Source organism: Megalops cyprinoides, chromosome 11, assembly GCF_013368585.1.
Source record: "Megalops cyprinoides isolate fMegCyp1 chromosome 11, fMegCyp1.pri, whole genome shotgun sequence".
Lineage (NCBI taxonomy): Eukaryota > Metazoa > Chordata > Actinopteri > Elopiformes > Megalopidae > Megalops > Megalops cyprinoides.
This window is the reverse complement of record NC_050593.1, coordinates 7956052-7977963: the sequence shown is the minus strand read 5'-3', so window position 1 is coordinate 7977963 and position 21912 is coordinate 7956052. Positions and strand designations below refer to the sequence as shown.

Genomic DNA, 21912 nt, shown 5'->3' with positions numbered 1-21912 from the left:
TGAGGCTCACCCTAATCTTTTGAGAGGGTTTGAAGCAGGAGCCAGCATGGTTCCACCTCCGTTTCATGGTAAAAAGATGATTCCAGTATGGCTCCTTCAAACGTTTTATATTTGTGGGTTATCTTTGTCTATTAATTTTCCTGTTTTCATGGTGACAAGTCAGGGTATTTACCTCTTAAACACCAAATACCAGTGGGTTTTAAACAGGTCACCTTGATTACTCCCTCTTAGAAAGGTAGAGTGATGGCCCCTTACTGAAAAAAGGGAGAATTAGAACACATTAAAAAAAAACCCTACTATATTACAAGGTCAGTGCACCTTTGCAAAAGCAAGACAAATAGTATTAAGTGCTAAGATACTAGCAGTAGTAGTACTAGTAGTCCAGCTGTAAGTGTGTTGCAGTGCTGGATATACCCTGGAGGTACCCATACCATACATAGCAAAGTCACAGCGGCTAGACAGATCACTAAAATATGAAATAATGAAAAAAATGTTCATGAAAGGCATAGTAAACAATCATATCTGAATCAACAAATAGTAACTGTAAAGCTGAAATCTGCATGTTAAATATATATATAACACACATACATATATAAACTAGCAATATATATATATATATATATATATATATACACAACTTACAATTTTCATTTGTCAGGTTTTATTAAGGGGTACTTGGGTTGTGATAAAGTTAGACAATGGGTAAAGGAGACAGAAAAAGAACAGAAAAAGTGAAGAACTACTGCTCAAATCTACAGTTAAATTAATAAGCCTAGATGAGTAGAACAGCCTGTCCTCTTTTGAACGGTCTTATGTCATAGCAGCAGTTGTACCAGTGGCAGACTCAGTAGTGCCAGTGTACTAGCACTAGTAACTGTGAGCAACATTCCTTCAGATGGACGGCCATCTGTAACTGAAACACCTCACACTTTCTGTTTGTCAGCCACTTCATGCTGATCACCACTGCAGTCATGCCTACCCAGACTTCTGTGCTAAGACTCTCAGCCAGAGACACTAATGAGGATCTATAGACATATTGAAAGTGCATCACTTCACACTGTTGTATTTAAAGGCCAGGCACTCTGCAGGCCAGTATAATTAAGCTCTGTAGGTCTAAGCAAAGAGCCTCACATTATGAGATGCTGTTTAATTACAGCTGTGAATCTCAGAACCTTGAGGATAGTGTCTCATACATCGCCTTGGTGCAGAAAGACTGTATGAATTTGCATTTCTTCCCCCAAAGCCTGCACCTTAAAAGGGCATTGGATACGCTTGTGGAAAAAAAAGGAAGAGGAAATATACAGAAATGGTCCTGCTTGACGGTTGTGGGATGTTGACAGCATTGCCATTGATGCTATGTGGCACGCTGGGAGCTGAGGACCTCATACCATTTGTTGTTAGTTTCTTTTGTTTTTCTTTTGTTTTCCCTTTTCGCTGGGTATAGTGACTAACTCAACAGCACATGTCACTGCTGACTAGTTCATGACAGACTTGAGTACTGACTAATTCTTTATGTGCCTGGTCTAGTATTACATGTATTTCCACATGCACATTGATTGCACAGAGTTTGATGCTCATGTTCATGTTCGATGCTGATGTTCCTCATGTTTGACAATGCTCATGAGATCAATAAAAACAAACCATGTGATGCAAGACACTCTCTTTTTCATAAATACACACTCACTTGCACATATATCATCTCTCTCTCTCTCTCTCTCTCACACACACACACAGACACACTCTCTCTCTCTTTGCTGTCTCTTTCACACACACTTGTCTACCTTGCCCTCTTCCCTCTCCTCTTTCACATCCACAAACACACTCTCTCGCTCTCTTTCTTGTACACACACACTCAATCTGTCAGTAAAATGCAGTCTTTGAGAAGGTTTGAGGGTACTTCCTCAGCATACCAAAAGTATCACACTTTTAAACACTTTGCCATTCATTTTCCCACATTTTTCTCACAGCGTATAAACGAAACACGAAATAAAACCTCTACAAACGTTCTATGTTGATTTTCCCTGGAAAGTTGCAGTTCACGCTCATTGCAATAAAAAAAAAATGAAAGACGGTCCCAATAGAAAGCGTTGAAGAAAGTGCGCCGCGGACGGCCGACGCAGTAATTACCATGAGCGGCTGTGATCGAGCGTCTCCGCTTTCTGCAGCGGCTCTCCCGCGCCTTCGGGGATGCGCGTCTCCCGCCCCCGCAGACTCGCCCGGTCTTCCCGGCGTTCGCTTCTTTCGCGAGAGAGGTTTCCCTGCCCACGCGCCGCCAGTGCGCGCCCGCGTGTCTGCGCGCGCACGACTGAGCGCCTGTGTCGCTGGCAGGCGAGGGCCGGGAGGGCGCGCTGACGGTCTCAGCTCTGACACTCGATCACACAGCTGGCCTCAGACTCGAGCAAATGAAACAACGCCAATAATGACCCCGTGGCTGTGTGCTGCCATTTTTAGACTTATTGGTACTACTTACAGATGCCCCAAGCAGCATGATTAAAAAATGATATATATTCATTTTGACCTCACAGAAAAGCAGTGTGGAATACAATTATTAAACTAGCTGGGTTCTTGAGTCCTAATGAATTATCTTGGAGCTACTTATGCATAGAGATAATGTAAATCTCTCTCTATTTCCAGTATGTTTTCCAGACCCTCCAAGTGTTGGCCTTTATGATGCTGTTTGTTGTGTTTTTTTTTTTCCCCTGATGTATTACATCACTTCAGGTTAGGGTTGGGATGGGCCACTGTTGGGTTGAGAAGATGGAAACTCAAATGGACCAAAAAACATCCAAAACAGTTTTTCAGAAAGTTCAGACAGAAAAGATGAAACAACAGGGGATGGAAGAAAAAACAAACAATGATGAGGATGTCAAGCCCGAGCCAACCACCCCCACGCAGCAATCGACCACGAACCAAAATACATAAACACATAAAACTGCAGGGGATTCTGGGTGCAGAGCTTTTTACTAAACTGCAGCCATTCAAAAAGCACATTTTATGATCCTCCCTCTTGAGGAGAGGCTATCATTTTAAAATCAATAAAAAGAAAGGCAATTTAAAGAGTCCCTGCTACGATGAGAGCTCATCTTTGAAGAATTCAAAAGAACTTTACTCAGGGGTGACAGGAAAGCTGAGAGTATTGATCGATGGTCTCACTGCAGATCAGTCTTCGGCGTTTATCAGGTCTTTATGTCCCACCTTCATCTGCTGCAGTTTTACAAAGGCTATTGTGTTTATTCTGATTCACCAGCTTTTCTGAAAACATCTTCAGTCATGTATGACATACACTTTGTATTTTTTGGAAGGAAACCGAAAAATAAGATGAAAAAATACCACTGTTGATATTTCCAGGTATTGGATCTGAAATGCTAAAGGTTTTAGTTTATATGACAGGTCACAGGTGTACCGTTGATGTCTAAACATCTAATTTCAGATTAGTATTAGGGCTCACACAGTATTGCTAGCAGACTCTTTGCCGCCTTGCCACATTGCATCTGGGTTAAGGTGTGCAGAGAGGCCCTCCATATGAATAACATTCAATCCAGGAAAGATTCAGACAATTGGGATTCCAACACATTTCACTTTGTCCTTCTACTGTGCAATGATGAGGAGGGCTTGTGACCCCCTTGGCATTGTCTGTACTTTCCGATACTTTAGACAAGTTGCCTTTAGATCTTCATCTAAAAGAAGGAGGTAACCTTGCGGAAAGGCCAACGCAAATGATAAGATATATTTGTGTTAAGTAAAAAATGATCCACCATTAAATATCCTTGTGTGACAAAGTATATGAACCCTTATCTTCAGTAACTGATAGAACATCCTTGCTGCAGCAATGACTCCAGCTATATGTTTCCTGCATTTGTTTACAAGTACCCCTCAGGTGTCGATTTTGAGGAATTTCAGCTTGTTCTTCCTTGCGAAGCCTCTTTGGTTCAGTGATATCTGCAGTCTGCATATGCTGCCCACTTCAGGTTCTGCCACAACATTTAAATAGGGCTTAAGTCTGGACTTTGACCTTGACCAAACTAAAACAAAGCACTTCTTCAGCCATTCGGTTGTTTAGGACCAGTGTCTTGCAGCAAGGCTCATTGTCAGCAAAGCTTCAGGTCACCACTTGACTTCACATAAATGAGGCTGAATCCATGTTTCAGCAGCAACGCCAGAGGCAGCAAAGCAGAGCCAAACCAGTGATACTCGCTCCAATGTGCCTGATGGTCAGGATAAGGTTCATCTGTTAGAAGGCATCGCCTGGTTTTTGCAAACAAAAAAAGTTTCTCTCTGTGGTCAGGAAGTTCAACTTTTGACTTGTCTGTCCAGAGAACATCCGTCCAGCAGTCTTCCAGGTGCTCTTCAGGCAAGTAGTGATGTTTCTGCTTAAAGAGCAGTGATGTCTATTCTCCCATGAACTCCATTCCTGTTCATTTTTTTTCCTGATTGTTGAGACATGAGCACTGGCGTCAACCATGGAGAAACAGGGCTGCAGATACAACTCTCTTCTTTGTGACTTCCTGGATGATTTTCTGGGTTGTTCTTGGGGAGACCTTGGCAGGATCCCTATGGTTTTGAATGTTTTCCAATTTCTGTGATATTGAATGTAGCCCCAGGTATTTAGAAACGGCTAAGTAACCTTCTCTAAACTGACCAGCACCAACAACTCTTTCTCAGATCCTCTGAAATCAATTTCAAAAGGTAGGGTGACGTGTTTCCACTAGCCTGGTGAAGACCAAACTCACAGTCCTGAACCTCTATTCTCCAACATGGTTTACCCAATCCTTCAACCACATGATTAAAATTTCCCCTTTGATTGAGCTAATTAAATACATATATTGATTCCTCATTATAATTTCATTCGTACACCATTGTGTCACAAAAAACTTGGTAAGTTGGTAAGTATAAACCCCTTTGGTTATTTAAGAAAAGACTGGTTCTGATTAAACAAGGGTACAATGGTAAGAGATTGAAATATTTGGGTTTCACAAACATTTTCTTGAGACTTTACTTTCTGTGGGCACATTTCTGTGTTCACTTTCCTTAAATAATCTGCTCTTTTAGTGCATGCCTGAAGGTCCAACAGTGCCAACAATACCAAGCTTCTGCAGGGCTTTAAACAGCAACTTTAAACTATGAGTCATTCAGCTCTGTTGGAATGGCTGTTCCCACTTTGCAAGATAAGGACCAGCTGCTTCAGTCATGATAGGTGGTCCGGTCCAAAGTTGAGGATTAAACCCATCCTAAGGTTGCTGCAGTTGGCCCAGACTTCTTTGCTCTTGGGAGTGGAGAGAGACACACACTTGGAATCAGGGCTAAACCTTTTGGTAACACACAAGGATCACCAGACATTGGAGAGAGGACTGGCTAAAAGTCTGAAAGGAGCCTATGCTCTCTAGTGCCACCCAGAGGTTGTGACATAATATGACAGTGTGACAGTGTGAACTTGCATACTTCATTAATCCTTGCATTAGTGCCAGCTGAAACAGGTTCAGACTAACAGCAGTGAAACCTTGTGGAAAAACAACATTTATACAATATCCAATTATACAGCGGGATAGTTATTGAGGTAATTTGAGTTAAGTACTTTGCCTAAGGGTGCAACAGCAGTGGCCCACCTGGGAATCAAAACAGTGACCTTTGGGTCAGAAGCCCTGCTCCTTACTGTTACCGCACAGATAACCCTGCTGTTGCTAGGAGCAACAACAACTCCAACAGACAACAAACCATGGCTAGCGAGCTAACTAGCTAGCAAGCTACAGCAAATCCCTCACTGTTTACTTTGGTTCCTAGCTTCCTGAATTAGCTAAGTTACTTCTTACTGCCAAACTTTTCCGAAATCGCACTGCCACTGCCAAGTCTGCTGAAATTCTTGTTCTGACCTTTGAGAAATGCACTTAAATATATTAATATATCATCTGTCAAGGGAACCCTTATCTAGGGGCAAATCAAGGATGCTTTTCATCAAACCCATGTCCAGCCCACTCCAAATCATTGAATCATTCCAGATAATACTGATTTTAGGGTTCCCGCTGAGGCTGTGGCTGTGGCTGGATTTATTTACTACTTAAACTAGTTTTAACTCCAAATTCCCTGTAGTGTGAAATATGGCATGTGTAACTCTCAATCAGGTCACTCAGCTGTGGTATTTTTAAGACATTTTGCATAACAAAGGAATAAGAGCAGTCTATTTTTAATATTTAAAAATTCAGGGCAAACAAAGAGATGCTATAAACAAGCAAGCTCATTTTTAGAAAGAAATTCTAGACAATTTCAATGCCCTCATCATTTCAAAGTACTCAGTCTTTATATCACTGTCAAAGTGTCGCTTTGTCCCGGAGTACTCTTTCATGCCTAAATGCATCCTTAATTAATTCTACAGGTTCACAACTGTTAATGACTACAGCAGACTGTTTTAATTGAAAATTTACCAGACCAGAGGGCCACTTTATATGCAGTCATAAATACAAGCTGTCTGTGCAGCTTCAGTGGAAACAGGTGGAGAGCTAAAGATCACGAACATAAAAGGAGTGCTTGAAATGTACGTCCACTAGAGGGAGCCAGAGTGCTGCATTGATAACGGGGGTCTGCACTGCCTCTTCTCAGCTTGAAGTGGTGATGTCACCCTCCACTGGAGTTCAGCCTGCCTCCTTCATGTAGTTTTTTTTTTGTTGTAGTTGTTGCTCATCTGAGTACAATTACCATCCCCGGGGTGGTGTGTGCCCCCTAGAGGCCAGACCTGGAAAATTGCTGGTCTACTGACATGACCTTTTTACCTTGGTTGCTTATCAGCACTTTGACCCATTGCACATTGTAAGGACCTCCCCAGGTGAAGTGCCAGGGATGCTCCCTGAGCAGATGTTTACAAAGATGAGGGACACACCCTTTATTTTGATGGGTCTCCAGTCAGAAGTGTTTAAACTGACAGAGCAGCTGTGTAACATGCATCACCCTGGCCTTCAGCCAGCAGATCCTGCACAGCCCTACAAATAAGGAATACACTCCACCATTATCTACACCTTCTGCCAAATAACGTGGTGCTACTGCCATCTGCTGGTGAGAAGCATGTAACTGCATCTGTTCTCAGTGCTTGGAGGAGGAATAATGAAACTAACAATAAAACAGAGAAATTGGAAATAAGATGCGCATAAAAATGCACATTGCTAAGCAGTGCTCTTTATGTGAAATAAAGTATCAATGGATTGATATGAAACGCAGTATCCTGCACCTAAGGTTACAAATTGCTTTAACACCATGCATTGGAAAACACAGTAAGATAACAGCAGATTCCTTGTCATTCATCCACACACCATGTATAAAGTGCATTCTGCTATTCTGAGTCCCATAGTATAAATTAAAGCCGTTGAGAAGAAATGAAAAATGAGGAAGAAGGTGGTGCAATGGTGAGCACAAAGAGGAAGAGGTAAAATACAGGAAGCCTCTGTCATTCTCACCAACTAAAGATGAGATGAGATGTCTGGTGTAAGAGCCCACGTCTCTCAGACAGTTCGCCGTGACTCTCCTCCTCTGACGCAGCCCCTCCCCACCCCAGTCCTCGTTCCAAAAAACACACGAGTGCCACAATGTGCCAGAGCCTCGCAGTCCTCTTGAACTGGCAGCTACTTCCATCTCCCTCCCCCAAACTCCATCCTTCCACCCCACCACCCCCAAGTTCCACGCTGAAGGATCCCTGGGTCACACCAGCTTGACCGCCCCAAAGAAGGTGGAGTCTCCGTCCAGGGAGACGACGGCGGTCTTGCGGGGGATCAGCAGCTCCAGCCTGTCTCCCGTCTCCAGCTTGACGATCCCTGGAAGATGACGGACAGGGGAAGGCAGCCTTTAACCCTACCGCTGTTGGCCTGGTGAAAGCACCTTGTGTGATTTGCCTTAGCTAACAACTTGAGACAAGACAAATAATTACAAGCGCATTACCACTGTGATTCGTGGGCTAATCCAGTGTGACTGGTATAGATAAATATCAAATATTCTGGATGTTTTTTACTGAGGCTTTTCAGGTTAAGCATCCTGTTTGTGGGTACAGCAGCAGTGCCTCACCAAGGGTTTGAGCCTGAAACCCCCTGGCTGCAAGGCCCTGTCCTCGACCAAGCTGCCAACCTGCCTCTCAATCACTGCCGTGTGTAAAACTACACTGGACGTTGCGAGAGGTAAATCACATGACAAATGAAATTTGGCCCAAGCCTGCCCCTGTAGCCTTACCCGCCGTGTAGCAGGTGTTGTAGGGGAAGAGCATGTTCATGTTCTGGATGCAGCGAAACAGCGTGACATCCTTCAGCTCGTCACCAACAACATTCTTCTTCCTCCGGATGATGATGTGGCCCATGGCGAAGGTTTTGTCCATGTAGTAGACCTTCAGAGAGGAGAGAGGGGTTATTTCTTCCTGAAAGGCCATCCCTGTGCTCCTCTTCTGTTCTGTACATGCCCATCATTACATTATTGTCATTTAGCAGACACTCTTATCCAGAGCAACTTGAAATTTTTACATTATCCATTTATACACCTGGATATTTACTGGAGCTATGGCAGTGCCCCAGCAGGGAATTGAACCAGTAACCTTTTGGTTACAAGCCCTGCACCTTACTACTATGTCACACTGCCACGTAACCCAAAAACCCTGTCAGCATGCTCAAAATCCAAACCGTCAAATGTGGTCACTACAATTGCTATATGTTGACATGTGGGAGCTTGCAGCAGGGAAAGCTAAAGAATAAACTCTTGTCACTCCTGAACCCAAAAGAAGCTCAATCTGTGATTACAGCATTGTTATTGGGACATAAATTAGTAATCTTCATCCAGATATGGTCACTCCATACGCTAGTGTTGTGTCACTAAAGTAAATGCACTCAAGCGTGCTACGAGATAGGGACAAATGGGACCTGGGTACTGCGTGAATGCTGCCCATATAAAGGAACCATGGATAGATCATTACCTGACTGTACACGAAGTAAAACCCCTCCTCTTTGACCAGCATGGCGTCGTTGTCTTCCTCCAGGGCTGTGCCTCTCCTCAGTCCTGTTTGCCACGGCATGGCTGTGTGCAGCTCTGAAACGAACACTGCACACCCACAGACGCCCCGCCCACAACCAGGGGTCACAACAAGGACGCGTCAGACTACCTGAAGAGTCTTTCTCAATGAAGGCATGCGATTACCTTCATAAAAGCAAAGACTGCATATACCATTCCTTTAGCTGCACATCTGTGTAAATGACCCATTCAGCCTGTACTGCCTCTGTTATGAGTCAAAGGACAGAGCAAACAAATTTGACCAGCTAAAGTGAATTTAAATGGTGCACTGTGTTACTCAGAGTACAGAAATCTTCCCCTTGCCCTTCCCACAGCACAGTTGTGGTGACATTGGCATGGGGGTTAACTGCATTCTCTGTAGACACATTGTGTGCCTGTCTACAGTATAGTCCATTAGCCACGGTTAGTCACAGTTAGTTCCGGTTGGACGACGGGCACTTGGCTTCACCAGCGGCAGCTGGCTCGGGGGAAATTGCCTTACCTTTCTGCATGGTGCTCCTTTTGTTGTTTGCCATCATCTGTAAGCAGGGCTGGAACACTGAGGAGAACAGAGGGGGTGGAGTTTTAACGGGAGGCTTCTGATAGGCTGGTCACCACCCAGCATCATATTACAGGGATGGAAACGGTTATGCCAATGCTGTTAGAGCCATTCAAGGTCTTACAAGAAGCCAGCGAAAGCGGAGAGTCTACCTGTTTGAAACTTCCACTCACCTCTCGTAATACATGGAATGGCTCAAACTGCTATGCACTGGGAGTGATATTTCCATCCCTGATTACCTCTTATGCAGTGTCACATAGTGGTAAGAAGCAGGGCTTGTAACTGGACGGTTGCTCAGGCACTGCTATTGTTCCCTTGGGCAGGGTACTTCATCCAGAATTGCCTCAGCAAACAACCAACTGTCTAAATGAATGACATGTAAAAATGCAACCTAAGGAGGTCACTCTGCATAAGAGCGTCTGCTAAATGGCAATAAGGCAATGTCATGTAATGTATCATTATTAGCCTGTTTATATATAAAATTACACATTAGTAACACAAATTACTAAGAAGGCTCTATTTGCTTGGTGTTGGTCTGAATGTTTTTGAGTTATCCGGAGGGGATCTTAGTCTTTTACTTTTCTTTTTTGACTTTGTTGACTTTTTGCAGTGTTCTGCAGCTGAGCTCTTGAACAAAGAGTTATCTCAACACCATCACAGCACATCAAGAGGCAATTCGCTGCTCTTCCTGCAAGGTTAAATATGCACAGCACATGTTTCGGCTTTCTGCAAGCCTCTGATGTCACTCCCACTCGTCCCACTTTAAAAACTGAGAAAATCGTTTCACAGAAAACAGAGGAAATGGTTGTCACACTCACCACATTCAAGCGACAGGCTTTCAGTCTATAAATACACAGAAATATCAAAACAAAACGCTGTGCCGACAGCACTGAGAAGAATGCGTATTTAACTGAATCCGGTCGACGGTTTGAGTGAACTGGTCGACATTTGAGTGAATTGCAACTCATCTGCTATTCCAGCAGGTGTTCTCTACTGTCTGATCGTGACATACACTACTCCAGCTCTTCTCTTCGTAAACCCCTTGGGAGCAGCATTTCCACAGACCCCTATCTGCATACCAGTCACGCCCACTTTGGTCACGCCCCCCATGCAGACTCACCTGTGGCCAATAAGGGCAAAGCATGGACTGGCATGAGTGGGAAGGCTTTTCCTCACTCTGTGTATGCTTGTGCTACATTCTATTGCTGCTTCTGCTATTTACCGTGAAGATTATTGCTAATCCGTTCCCTGCCAATCCACATCATCACCCTTATTCTTCAAGCTCTCACAATACATGCTGCAGTGTTGTACCACTAAGATTTGTAATACATAAGTTCCCTTGTGCGTCCTCTAGTGAACAACTTCGTTGAGTGGTGTGGGCTGAATCACCTTCAGCTCACCACAAAAAACACAAAGGAGTTGATGGTGGACTTCAGAAGACCCTGATCTACCCTGACCCCTGCCTCCATCCAAGGGGTGAATGTGGAGGTAGTGGAGGAGTACAAATACCTCAGTGTGTATCTGGACAACAAGCTGGACTGGTCCAGAAACACTGAGGCATTGTACAAGAAGGGACAGAGTTGTCTGTATTTCCTCTGATGGCTCCACTCCTTTAATGTCTGCAGGGAAATGACGTACATTTTCTATCAGATTGTGGTGGCCAGTGCCATCTTCTATGCTGTGGTGTGCCGGGGCAGCAGCGTCGTAACAGCTGATGTCAACAGAATCAACAAGTTCCTAAGGAGGGCTGGCGCCATCCTGGGAGCAGGGCTGGATTCTCTAGTGGAGTTCTCAGAGAGGAGGATGCTCCACAAGCTGCTGAGTATCATGGACAACCCAGACCACCCCCTCCATGGCACACTGGCTCTCTAAAGGAGTACGTTTAGCAATAGACTCATCCCTCCAAAGTGCTCCACGGAGTGTCACAGGCGAGGCGGTCATTTCTACCAGCAGTGATAAAACTGTTTAAGCCCCCCCTCTTCTGTCGCGGGGAGATCACCGTATGATCCCTCACAGTGCAATAACTCATGTGCAATTGAGCATGAAACCCCTCATGTGCAATAAGCGCAAGAAGCTCACTTAAGGGCATTACTGAAATTCTGCAACTTGTTACTTTAATGGTGCAGTTGCAGTATTTATTGTCCAATTTATTGTACTGTTGTTTTATGTTGATTTTATGTTGTGTACCTCTGTTCCCAACATGCTTGACTGTTGGCAAGGTAATTTCCTTTTTGGATCAATAAAGCACTATCTATCTATCTATCTATCTATCTATTTATCTGGGTAAGAATGCCTGCCCCCAAGTGAATGATAAAACTAGTTAAAAAAGTGACACATGCTTGTTGTACCTGTCCCTTGGTCTAGGCTTCTCTTCTTCACGGTGCGTGCACCCCGCTGTTCTGCTGTCTCTCTGCTGGGCTCAGTCTCTGGTTGGCCGCTTGAGTGTTGTGGAGCCTGTGAACCGTAGGACAGTGTTATGTCACACACATCTGCACTGACAACCTTGTGAATTGCAACAGACTTCATGTGCCACGTCATGTTGTGTGTGCTCCCCATATGCAGCAGTGCCCTGACGGTGTATCAGACTGCATTATTAAGACTGGCAGGTGCTAGAATCCCACCCAAGATTCTGATTTTTTTTTTTTTTTTTTTTTTTTGGGAAACATCTGAGGTGCGACTCACCACCTCTGGGGAATCCCGCACGTCCTGCCCGACCACAGCGCTCCGCTGCTCCCCTCTCCTGCGGAGCACCTCAGTCCTCAGGACGGCCACCTCCGCCTTCAGGGCCAGGACGTGGTAGAGGGACAGCGCGGCCAGGGAGGATGAGGTGACGGCCAGCAGGGCCAGTGCCAGCACCGCCCAGGGCAGCCCCCTCTGCTGCGCCCCGAGCTCGGCGGCAGCCGCGGAGCTCATCACGCGCCCGCGTCCGTGCGTCCACCCGCCCGTCTTCACTCGGACATGACCGAATTCGCCCTCGGAAACCAGCACCCGCGCTCACTGTTGGATGACTCTCGCTGTCACTAACTCTACACTGCACGGGGAAGAAAGATACACAGCTGTGAAATAAGAAAAAAAAAACACAACAGAGACCAGCCCTCGCAGTTCTGTGCTGCAAACTTCCTGTCAGGAAGGCCACAGTGCCTCTTCTACTCTTTATTATCTGATTGTTTCATTTGGCGTGCGCAAAAAGCAGAAGTCCTCGCCTCGCGTGCAGGCCTGTGACAAAGTCTCCCCTGTCAGCCTCTGCGCTCATATAAATCCACATCTTGAGCTGTGTGCGCTCCCAGGAAAAGAAAAACTTCATAGGGAACAGCCTTGTAGTACAATAACATAAGAGGGTCTGCTTTGGTCCAGTCTAGCCCCAGCGACATCACCACACAGAAGCGCACACGTGGAAATTAGGGAAGTGGAGAGAACCCCTTTCGGCACACAAAATACCACACGCGTCACTTTGAGTAAACAAAGTGAAACTGGACACATTTCCTCAGCCGATTCCTCTGAGGGGAAGAAGGGAGCGAGATGGCTGGTAAATCTTTTTTAAGATACCACCATTTCACACGCCGAAACTACTTCCCAAAAAAAAAAAACAGGAGACACATTTTAGAACCTTGACTTGAATTTATTGCATGTAACAGTACAGAAAATAGAAAGAGTGATTGTGTATTTAAAAAAAGATTATTATTGTCATTATAATTATTTAAATATAGAAAAAACTCACACACCGATGGATTAGTGCGATGAAATGTCTCTACCATGGTTAGTCAACATTACACAATGGAGTACAATTCTTGTCCTCTTGTCCATAAACAGACAGGAAAACCCAAGCTGAGTGGGCAGCCGATCGATTCCAGCTCTGTGAAGGCGAGGTCAATGACAGCCACTGAACCACTGAGAAGACATTCAATGACCGCATGGTCGTGGTCAGCACGGCATCAGTATGACTCATGTCAAAGGCCTCACTGCATTGAACTCATTATAAAAACAATCAAAACGAAATCATAAAAAACAGTATAAATATAGAGGCCTTTTTGAACGTGGGGGAGATCTAGAAATGGTTACCTTGCTATTTATAGAATTCACAGAATTTTGGAAAATAAATAAAGCAAAAACAAACCTTTGACAATGTGTGGTGTGTGTCCGGAAATCTCTTGAGTATGAAATAGAGATAACACATTCTTCTCAGTAAAGCAAATCCAGAATTTCAGTGCACTTAAATTAATGACCAAGTGGTCACTTACGGTGAGATTTGACGAAGAGCTCTTCAAACAACTGAGACAAATTCAAGTTAAAATAGCTGTGAACCACTCAAATCGAAATGAATGAACCCAAAGGGAACTGGAGCTGAACAGCTGAGGCAGAGAGAGCCTCTTACCAAGCTGGGCCTACTGATAATGCCCACACACAGCTAATCAATGCAGTCTGAGTCCAGGCACGCCGTGCTTGCTTATATACACGCAGGTGACACCTCACTTGTTAACCTTTTTTTTATCATTCAACAGGAACGGCAAAGCATGAAAAGCTCCTCCCACATATATCACATCAGATGTGGCAGCTGCATCTTCAGGGCAACATCAAGCCGTTCCTATAATTACAGTACCACAATGGTGGAGATGAATGAATCTGCAACCACACACAATACAAACAATGGATTTTTACAGGTGAACAATTATGAAAAACAGAGAGACATAAATGTATTGTAGCACTGGTTCTTATAGCACAGCCACATGTATAGTGGTTTCAGAAAGTATTCAGACTCCTTCACTATGATTTGACTGATTGCTGCCAAATGTGCTTCTACAAAGTACTGAATAAAGGGTCTGAATACTTGTAAATGTAAATGAGATACTTCAGTTTTTGATTTTTAATGAATTGGCAAAAATTCCTAAAAAAAAAGCTTTTGCCTTGTCATTATGCGTTGTTTGTAGATCGATGGCCAAAAAGATACATTTAATCAATTTTAGATTAAGTCTATAACACAACAAAGTGTGCAAAAAGTGAAGAGATCTGACTACTTTCTGAAGCCACTGTAGTTCATACGATTCCATATTCCTACCATATTTTTGATTACACACCTTGTCTTTCAGTACACTGTGCAGATTCATCATTTAATGTGTTCACTGAATCCACAGTCCATCGTGCACCTCACTAACTGGCACAGAATCTGCATCGATGTGCTGTGCTTCTTTTTCCTAACCATGGGATCTCCTACAAATATATAGGTTTTTCTGCATGGTTGTGCAAAGTTTGTGTTATCAGTGCGAATACTGAACGCGAGTTGTATTGGATCTGGTCTTGTAGGTCAAGTTGTTTTATTGGCACATTAATGTCTCTGTCCTGTTGGTACGTGCTGTACACTTCGACAGAATGCAATCTCTGCTGCCAGGATGAACAATCATTTCATAAGAAATCATGGGCTTAGTTACATCTTTAAACAAAGGTAGTGCTATCAAAAATACCCAATGAAAAAAAAAAAACACACACAGAACATTAGTCATTTGTTATCTAGCATGGTTATATTCCCTGGAAGACATGCAAATTAGCTCAATTCATTTAGGGCTGTTTCTCGAGAAGCACATAAGGTGATGCTGAATTTAAAAAAAAAAAAACAAAGAACTAACATTACTCAATGCCCAGAGACCATTGGTCTTAAGTCCATCAGACAGTTTAGACATAAGTAGGATTAATCATAGATGTTAGCAATACTCCACCATACAGCTCTGTGGTCTTGATATCACCACTACATGAACCAGCCAGAGGCCTTTACAGCAACAGATGTGCTGAGCCGTCACTGGTTGACATTCAGGCTCTGTGGTTTTGGGGGCCTCCAGATTTGAGGGACAGACCACACAGAGTGATGCGTCTTCCAGGTCACGGACTACCAGAGTTTCTGAGGTGAGGTGAACAGTAGCAGTTGTTCCAGGGGAGCTGCTGTTAGTTTGGACTGGGCTAAAAAAAAATCAAAATTACCTAGCTTATGTGTTCTCATATAAACCACAATCTGCAGTACTGAATGAGATTTAACCTATAATGGCGCTAAAAAGGATGAGATTCACAGAGCCCTTGGTCTCCCATTCATACATTGGGCTTTTCATTCATACATGAAACAAAACTGGTATATACTCTTATGAAGTAAGTCTTAAGAGCCTGGAAAAGCGTGTGCACGGAGGTCAACCAAATACAGACAGGCCGTTATTAACTGAAGCGGTTAACCGTGCACTCGCAGCTCTTACATAAAACAGGCCTCAAGGGGGCGCTGTGGGCCCCATGCCCACCTGCTCGTGGCATCTCTTGTTGCCTGTACTGCGAGGAGAGAAAACAAGGAGAGAAAACAAACCCGAAAGACAAAAACGGAGACAGTACATTCTGCTGCAGCGAGCCGCTCAGATGACGGTGACGCTGGCCACGTCCTGGGCCGCCCCCTCGTGGCCGCGGCTCTTGGCCAGGTCCTTGAGGAACTGCTCGAGCGCGGCGAAGTAGCCCTGGCACTGCCACGTGTCGTTGTGCGTGCCGTCGGGGAAGACGGCCAGGCGCTTAGTCCGCGCGGGCGACAGCTCGTACAGCTGCTTCATCATGACGGGCGGGATGAGCTGGTCCGACAGGCCCGAGACGAAGAGGGTCGGCATGCGGCACTGTGCCACGTGCCGGTAGGACAGGAACTTGTTCTTGTAGCACCAGAGCGGCAGGTGCCTCATGGGGAGGAAGGAGAAGAGCGTGGCGGCCATGTGCGGGATGCTGAGGAAGGTGTTCTCCAGCACCACGGCCGCCACGCGGTGGGGGTTCTCAGCGGCCAGGCGAACCGCCACCGCGCCGCCCAGCGAGCGCCCGAACAGGACCACCTTGGTCTTGTCGAGGTCGGGCCGGGTCATGACGTAGTCGAGGGCGGCCTCGGCGTCCAGCCGCAGGCCCTCCTCGCCCGGCTCGCCCTCGCTCTTGCCGTAGCCCCGGTAGTCCAGCAGCGCCACGTTCACCTTCAGGTTCACCAGCATCAGCAGCGCGTTAGGCACGCGGTGCCCGATGTTGCCCGCGTTGCCGTGGAAGTAGATGACGGTGGGGGTGGAGCCGCCAGGCGGGGCCCCGGCGGGGGCATCGCCGGCGTGGCGGAGCAGGATGAGGTTGAGGCGCACGCCGTCCTTGGCGCGGATGAAGACGTTCTCGTGAGGGATACCTGTGGGCACGGGGACATAGAGGCGGGACGAGGAGGGCTGGTCAGGGAAGTACAGCAGCACGTCCTGGAACTTGTAGAGGATGCCGGCCACCGACAGCAGGATGAGGCCTAGCAGCAGCAGGCCGCCGTACAGGTGGAAGGTGAGGATGAGCGCCAGCAGGGACACGCGGCATGCGCCCCACGACCAGGAGCCCGCCGCCAGCAGCCACCTACCCACCACCCCCCACAGCCTCGCTGACTTCTCCATGGTGGTGCGCGAGAGGAAAGGGGCTCTTCTTACAGCTCGGAGACTCTGCTGACACAAGGCAACAGGAAACACAGAAAGGTCAGAGGTCAATCGTTTCGGCTGAGCTACTGAATCCATAAGAGCGGGCAACAGTCTAAAGCAAAGGGTGGGGTCACAGAGGATCATGGATAAGAAAAACACTTCATCAAAACTGGATGGATGAAATCCACTGACATGCCTGGTGGCTATGTACTCTCTGAAAAGCACTCAGTGTCTCCAGACTGTTCTTGTGAGACACTGTCTGAAATCTGCAGAATAGACAAAGGACTCTGCTGCCATCTGGTGGCACATAATAGTATGGCCCACTTCAGTTCTGTTTCATAATGTATTTTATTATCCTCCTATTATCCCACTTCAAAGTACATACACTGTCATTCATATACAGTACATGAAAAATAACAAGGCAAAACAACACACACTGCCAGTTGCTGGCAATATCTGTAAAATCTCTATCCGTAAAAAGGGCCAGCAGACGGTTTCAAAGGCTAATATGACAGGTGTGACAGTATACTGACACCATAATTGGATCCGCATTGTGGGCAGATGGGAGGTCGTTGAGAAAAGCTCCATTTCAACAATTGTAACACACCAGTTATTTTCCCCATTTATGGACCAGAAATAGTTCTAATGGGTGACCTCTTCAATAATTCCTAACTAAACAGATATGCTCCTGCTGTTCAATATAAAGGCCTAAGATTCACCCAGGAGCTACCAAGTATCAAAGTCCAAACATTGTTTCTCTTGTATTTGACTGCAATGGAAAATGGATGATTACGCTCTGCACATCAGAAAGTAACACTTCAAAATGTTGGAGTATTATCTCTGACTGAAACAGCTGTGAGTTTTCTTGGTGACTTTCACAAGTAGACGCGTCCAAGAATGTTTTCATTACAATGATAATAGCATTTTATGAAAGGAAATGTGGTGGGCCTGCAAAAGTGCTGTGATGCAGTAAGTGAACTGGGATTGTAACGCGAATAAATTAAAAGTATTATTCACCATAATCTTAAATACCTGAACTGTAGGGAGAGTCGATGTTTTGAATAAGAGTGCTTCTCTTGAATATGTCCACCGAAAGTACAACAAAGCCGGTAATTAATTTCCAGGAGGATGAACTCTGAACGGTATGAATGACAAAAAAGATCGATCTGGACACCTCTGAGACCTGCCAGGACCGGCATCAGATATACCTGTGGGAGGTTTAATCTCATTACACAGTTCAGTCGCGGTTTTAATGGAATTTGTAAATGGCCCGTCGATAACTCATTATTTCAGTAATGCTCACGAGCGTCTACAACGTGAACTAATCCGACTCAAAGTGTGTAGTAAACTGCAATATAGCAAAACCACGTACATGTTCACCCTAAAGTCTCCACATATTCGTGGTCATATTCCATTACATTACTATGCACAGCCGCAGCTGGTAAATGCATCGCTTTAAGAAATCACTCTCTTGACATTTTCACACTCACTAGCACGAATCTCTCCTTCCACAACTAAATCATCACACTCTTATTTTCCTTACAATGGTCCGTATCCTTTCCGTGAAAAAGTACACCATTCATTACAAACATATTGGTACTAATGATGCTGAAGTATATCTGAAATGAGCACAGTCATTGAATTGTCTGTTACTCTGAGGGTCACGGTACAAATCATAGTATAGCATGACGAAACGATGTTGGTCTTTTTCAAAGCCCCGTAGTCTCCATTGCTCGGTTCCGCTCATGTTGGCTTCTACTAACCCTGTAAAGCCACGCAATTAGCCACATAGCTAATTATGCGCCGATACATGGTTGACAGTACACCTATCCACGCATCGATGCATACTTAGTGTCAGTGTCAACCACTTGGCTTGCTAGCAAGAGGCATTACTGAGATACCCTGTGCAGCAGCAGCTAACTACACCCCTCGTAACAAATCAATCCCATTCGAACATAATGCAGTCTTTCAAAGCAAACTTGAAAGCTCTCAGTCCAAGACGACCATGGATGAAATTCAGCATGGAATTGGCTGGCGATGGTGATGTCGGACCCGGCCAACCAGCTAGCTTCCTAGGTAGCCAGACTAACGTTAGCTGGTCGAACACCTCTGATTGCCAAGTCGGACATTAATTGTATTTATGACAAGCAGTGACCAAACTGGCAAGCATTAATTGCTAGACTAGCTGCCTACTACTTAAGGAGGAGGAAGGGGTGGGGTCAAAATTTTACATTATGCAATTCAACGAAAAAGACTGGTTTATCCCGTGGTAAAGTGCAATTTGATAGCTAGCTCAACACATCTAAGGTACTGTGTCAAAGACAGCCAAGAAACCACCCATACGCATTTTGTAGTTAATGCTCATCCTCAGCAGAGCTAACAAGCTACCGATGAGGACGCTAGCTGCAGTAGCCGGCGTAAACTGATGAGGTTGGTCCATCGGTGCTAGCAGGCTAATATTAACGCGGCTATGGAACACTTAGTTAACAAACAATTAGCTATCTGGCTAACTAGACGTGATGTAAAGTGAAACCTGGTAAGCTAGCTACTTAGCCACAACCGCGTAATATCTACTCTGCATCAGACCAGCCAGTGTGAAAACAAGGCCATGTCAGCCACCTAGGTATCTAGACTAGCAAGATAAACAGGTCAGCACAGACATTTGCTCGCTAGCGCTGATCCGTATAGTTCAGCAGCTTGCAAGCAAGTCGCTATTTTAGAGTTAGCTAGTATCGTATTTTGACAGATTGCTGACTTAGACGGGCTAGACAGACTAGTTAATCGAATGTGTCATGTAGAAAGCTACCTTCGAAGCTACACTTTATGAAAACTAGCTAGCAATACATCTGATCCAAAGCTTAACGTGTTCGCTGGCGTTTCACCAAAAACACCCTGATATTGAGCTAGCAACCTAGGAAGCTCGGGTACAAGTTCTCATTGTGTAAAAAAAAGTATGGCTAGCTTGCTGCTCCAACTCGTATATCTGACACGCTTACCTTCCTCTCATTCTCCTGGGTTGTAACCGTACACAGTGACAAGACGCCTTTGATGCGGCCAGTTGGATGGCTAACTATCCGATTTTCCCTTGTATGACACCGATCCCGTGAAATGCAGTTGCTAGCTTATTAGCTACTCCGTTTCAAGAGGAGCTTGCTAGCTACTTCCCCCGACTGTCCGCTGTGTCACTATTTATAAATTCCGACTGGAACACAGTAACAGAAAGACTGTTGTGCAGCCTTTCTAATACTATACACTACGGGAAATTGAATAGCCTAAAATCCTTAGAAGACCAGAAAGTCTAACCACTCTTGTATCTATGACAATTGAAGTGTTTACTCTGGCTACTTTGATACTGGTTAATTAACGCAAAACATCTGCTTTTTAGCGTAATCGTCTTGTTTCTTGTTGTAGGACGAACTCAAACAGTTGGTTTCCGCCCGTTTTCAACACGGAAGTTGACTACCGTGCTTAATTTCATTAACTTATTTGTGCAGTGAAGTGTCTTTGTCTTTGTTGCCACCATGTAATGGATAAAGGACACATGCGATGGGATTCAATGAACTTTAAAATAATTAATAATTTTCCTTTTTGAAAAAAAAAAGATGGATGTAATCTAACTAGAATAGTTTATTTACGTAAGGGTATCTAAATTAGCTATAATAGATAATATACGATTAGCTATAATAGATAATAGATTAGCTATAATAGATAATAGATTAGCTATAATAGATAATATGCTATTACTTCACCGGTAAAGTCACCTAACGTTAGTAGTTAGTAGTTAGGGTAGCTGTAGTAGCTAGATAGTTTTCATTCTGCTTTCTACCCAGGTTTCTAGTCACCGAACTTGCACATTGTGAAGTTTACGGCAGTCAGAATGAAAATTAGGAAAAACTCCGCTTGTATGAAGTTCCACCCATGCCCTCTTCGGACATTTAGCGAAGTAATTTGCGAATGTGTGGGGTAGTGGTAACAGCAGGGCTCGTAACCGAAACGTTGCTGGTTCGATCCCCTACTGGGGCACTGCTGCTGCACGTTGGCTAAAGTACCCAGAGTGACCCTAGTAAATATCAATCTGTATAAATGGTTAGCATGTAAAAATCTTAACATATGTACGTCGCTCTGTATAAGAGCGTTTGCTTAAATGTGATGTTGGTACCCACATATCATAAGAACTCAATTCATTTCTGAACATGTGAATGAGTAAGTTGATGGTCACTTTCACCCCTAATGCGTCTCGTTGCCATCGTGCGCAGGTCGTGTATTCAACTTTTCGGTACCTGTGATTATTTTGTCTCATTGAAACGGCCCTCCTTAAGCTTATCATGTCCATGTTCCCAGTATTTCACTTTGGAATACATTCTTTTATGCCCAAATTCTCTTAAGAGTTATAGTTTCTTGATTCAGCCACTAAAGACGTGTTTTTGTTGCACTTTGCTGAGGAGATGTGGTAAGGAAATGCCACTCTACCTGGATATCAAAATCCTCTTTGACTCGACACATATTTGCAAACTTGCTTTTGTAATGGAGTGGCTTGTATTGTGACAAACTTTAAGCCCCTACTGGGTAAATTAATTAGTATGGCTAATGATCCAGTTCGCACAGATTAGGAGTATTGAAATACATTATGACAGAGAGGAATGGTTTCTTGGATATTTTTATTCAGCGCTTTATTTTCTCATTTATATTTCATAACAGCATTTTTCAAGGAGTTGGGGGGTGTTTGTCCTTTCCTGAATTAATTGGTTCTGTTTTCTACGAAGGTATTTGGTGCATCAGAGATGGTGGGTCTCCTTTGTACCCTATGGTTTTGGCAGCTAAGGCAACTCTCTCTACGTGTTTGATTGAGAGAGTCAGCTATGTCTTCAGAGTGCTCCGCTCTTTTACTTTTCCAAATGTGTAACGTTACGTATG

At 44.6% G+C, this 21912-nt stretch overlaps 2 protein-coding genes across 3 annotated transcripts; both read right to left on the bottom strand.

The window, feature by feature from the left end:
- Nucleotides 1-7680: 7680 nt before the first annotated feature.
- tnfsf13b (TNF superfamily member 13b) lies at nucleotides 7681-12478 on the bottom strand. The gene is made up of 6 exons (XM_036540761.1): nucleotides 12248-12478; nucleotides 11914-12019; nucleotides 9509-9565; nucleotides 8933-9057; nucleotides 8203-8353; nucleotides 7681-7793 (listed from the first exon to the last, which is right to left on the bottom strand). The coding sequence occupies exons 1-6, from the start codon at nucleotides 12476-12478 to the stop codon at nucleotides 7681-7683; spliced, it is 783 nt and encodes a 260-aa protein (XP_036396654.1).
- Nucleotides 12479-14683: 2205 nt separating this feature from the next.
- Nucleotides 14684-20161, bottom strand: abhd13 (abhydrolase domain containing 13). Of its 2 annotated transcripts, none has more exons than XM_036540666.1 (2): nucleotides 19995-20161; nucleotides 14684-17025 (listed from the first exon to the last, which is right to left on the bottom strand). In XM_036540666.1, the coding sequence occupies exon 2, from the start codon at nucleotides 16975-16977 to the stop codon at nucleotides 15946-15948; it is 1032 nt and encodes a 343-aa protein (XP_036396559.1). In that variant the 5' UTR covers nucleotides 16978-17025; nucleotides 19995-20161; the 3' UTR covers nucleotides 14684-15945. The 2 variants fall into 2 exon arrangements, with proteins under 2 accessions (XP_036396559.1, XP_036396558.1); XM_036540665.1 differs by having other exon boundaries at nucleotides 14684-17022.
- Between the last annotated feature and the right edge of the window lie 1751 nt (nucleotides 20162-21912).